This window comes from Teleopsis dalmanni, chromosome 1 (assembly GCF_002237135.1).
Source record: "Teleopsis dalmanni isolate 2A chromosome 1, ASM223713v2, whole genome shotgun sequence".
In the NCBI taxonomy this organism is placed as follows: Eukaryota; Metazoa; Arthropoda; class Insecta; order Diptera; family Diopsidae; genus Teleopsis; species Teleopsis dalmanni.
The window spans coordinates 173305061-173308633 of NC_051846.1; the positions used below are offsets into that span (position 1 = coordinate 173305061).

At 32.8% G+C, this 3573-nt stretch overlaps 1 protein-coding gene across 1 annotated transcript; it reads left to right on the forward strand.

The window, feature by feature from the left end:
• Positions 1-1746: 1746 nt before the first annotated feature.
• On the forward strand, positions 1747-2139 carry LOC119666738 (protein sisterless A-like). The gene has a single exon (XM_038076021.1). The coding sequence runs from the start codon at positions 1747-1749 to the stop codon at positions 2137-2139; it is 393 nt and encodes a 130-aa protein (XP_037931949.1).
• Positions 2140-3573: the final 1434 nt, after the last annotated feature.

Sequence of the window (3573 nt, forward strand, 5' to 3'; positions counted from 1 at the left end):
ACAAATATTTTAAATATCTTGAATACTTTGTAAATGAAAATTGGAATTGTTCCAAAGAGATCAAATACCGAATAGAAATAGCACGAAATACTTTTCTTAGATACAAAAAAGTGCTTAATAGTCATTATTATTCAAGGAAGTTATTCAAGGAAAAATCGAAGGCCAACGCGGTATTGGTAGGAAACAATTTTCATGCCCGCGAAACGTTCGTCAATGGACACAAATACGAGAGGTTGGCAGCCTTATCAATATAGCTAGATGCAGAGAGCAATACGCAGAAATAGTTAAAAATTTGTAATTGTGTTTATTAAAAGCTAATCAAACAATATAGTATTATGTTATGTTAAAATTATTATTATGTTATAATTATTATTATGTTATAATTAATCAATATAGTATTGAGTTATGTTATATGATCACCAATATTCGAAATCGAATTGGCAAACAAAGCAGAAGATATATAAAAATATAAAATAATAATGGATAAAACAATTCCTACACCGATGGTATATTTTCAAAATGCATATGCATATGTTGTGCAAAACTTTACGAAAGCAGTGCAACAAATCAAACTGGCCACCATCGAGCGCGATATATAACAGGAACTGAAGCGCTGTAAGAAAACTTATCAGAAAGAAGAGGAACGTTACGTTCAGCAGATGTTGGTCGAAAATCCAGTTATTGTCGAACGTCGTGGACTAACCACCAACACCACCTCAGGTTCAGAAGAACCACTTAGTCGTGAGGAACAGTTGCGACCTCAGCGTGCTGAATCTTGCCGGCGATCACGCATTAATATTAAAGTCAATAAAGCAAAGATTAAGTATCGGCATAAAAATATTTCGGAGAAATATTCACAAAATGAATAAATGTTGGAACACCTCCGGAACATCATTAGCCAAGCGGAGTCACATTAAATTAAGCCCACAGCAATTCTAAGATTTATAAATAGTCTAAAATTGTCCTAGTTGGGTCTATAGGCGCACAATAGATCTTATAGGTCGGGGTGCTTTAACAGCTTATTACTTAATAATAATAATAATATATTTTCAAAATACATATGCATATGTTGTGCAAAACTTTTCGCCAGCAATACAACAAATTAAACTGGCCACCATCGAGCGCAATATGGCAGAGGAACTGAAGCGCTATAAGCAAACGTATCAGGAGGAAGAGGAACGTTACGTTCAGCAGATATTGGTCGAAAATTCAATTATTGCCGATCGTAGTGGACTAACCACCAACACCACCTCAGGTTAAGAAGAACTACTTAGTCGTGAGGAATAGTTGCGACCTCAGCGTGCTGAATCTTGCCGACGATCACACATTAATAATAAAATCAATAAAGCAAAGATTAAGAATCGACATAAATATATTTCGGAGAAATATTCAAAAAACGTGCAAATGTTGGAACACCTCCGGAACGTCATTAGCCAAGCGGAATCACATTCAATTCGTAATAAACTAAGTGAAACGGCATTGAGGTAATTACGAGCTGGATATGGTTTGGAGTGAATTTAGACAGACAATGGCTAATAATTTGTAAATAATGCTTAATCTAATTAATTATAAATTATTTTTACTAAAACACAAGTATGATTTAATATAAAATATATAATATCTAATATACTCGTATTAATTTTATATATTTTGAAATATAAATTATGAGTACAAAGAAAAAACGTAAAGTCGGCAGGTTTCTTCTTTAATCCAGTTACATGAACTTCAGATTTTTAGGAGTAGATAATGTTAGTCAATTATCATAATTCCACAAGAAATAAACAAAATAGTTGCAGAGTAAGAGACCCGAAAGAAGAGAAACGTTACGTTCAGCAGATGTTGGTCGAAAATCCAGTTATTGTCGAACGTCGTGGACTAACCACCAACACCACTTCAGGTTCAGAAGAACCACTTAGTCGTGAGGAACAGTTGCGACCTCAGCGTGCTGAATCTTGCCGGCGATCATGCATTAATATTAAAATCAATAAAGCAAAGATTAAATATCGGCATAGATATATTTTTGGGAAATATTCACAAAATGTACAAATGTTGGAACACCTCCGGAACATCATTAGCCAAGCGGAATCACATTTAACTCGTAATGATCTAAGTAAACGAGCTGGATATGGTTTAGAGTGAATTTAGGCAGACAATGGCTAATAATTTGTAAATAAAGCTTAATCTAATAAATTATAAATTATTTTTACTAAAACACAAGTATGATTTAATATTAAATATATTATATCTAATATACTCGTATTAATTTTATATATTTTGAAATATAAATTATGAGTACAAAGAAAAAACGTAAAGTCGGTAGGTTTCTTCTTTAATCCAGTTACATGAGCTTCAAATTTTTAGGAGTAGATAATGTTAGTCAATTATCATAATTCCACACAAACTAAACAAAATAGTTGCAGAGTAAGAGACCCGAAAGAAGAGAAACGTTACGTTCAGCAGATGTTGGTCGGAAATCCAATTATTGCCGATCGTCGTGGACCAACAACCAACACCACCTCAGGTTCAGAAGAACCACTTAGTCGTAAGGAACAGTTGCGACCTCAGCGTGCTGAATCTTATCGGCGATCACGCATTAATAATAAAATCAATAAAGCAAAGATTAAGTATCGGCATAAATATATTTCGGAGAAATATTCAAAAAACGTGCAAATGTTGGAACACCGGAACATCATAAGACATGCGGAATCACATTTAATTCGTAATGAACTAAGTAAACGGCATTGAGGCAATTACGAGCTGGATATGGTTTGGAGTGAATTTAGACAGACAATGGCTAATAATTTGTAAATAAAGCTTAATCTAATAAATTATAAATTATTTTTACTAAAACACAAGTATGATTTAATATAAAATATATTATATCTAATATACTCGTATTAATTTTATATATTTTGAAATATAAATTATGAGTACAAAGAAAAAACGTAAAGTCGGTTGGTTTCTTCTTTAATCCAGTTAGATGAGCTTCAAATTTTTAGGAGTAGATAATGTTAGTCAATTATCATAATTCCACACAAACTAAACAAAATTGTTGCAGAGTAAGAGACCCGAAAGAAGAGAAACGTTACGTTCAGCAGATGTTGGTCGGAAATCCAATTATTGCCGATCGTCGTGGACCAACAACCAACACCACCTCAGTTCAGAAGAACCACTTAGTCGTGAGGAACAGTTGCGACCTGCGACCTCAGCGTGCTGAATCTTATCGGCGATCACGCATTAATAATAAAATCAATAAAGCAAAGATTAAGTATCGGCATAAATATATTTCGGAGAAATATTCAAAAAACGTACAAATGTTGGTACACCGGAACATCATTAGCCAAGCGGAATCACATTTAATTAGTAACGAACTAAGTAAACGGCATTGAGGCAATTACGAGCTGGATATGGTTTGGAGTGAATTTAGACAGACAATGGCTAATAATTTGTAAATAAAGCTTAATCTAATAAATTATAAATTATTTTTACTAAAACACAAGTATGATTTAATATAAAATATATTATATCTAATATACTCGTATTAATTTTATATATTTTGAAATATAAATTATG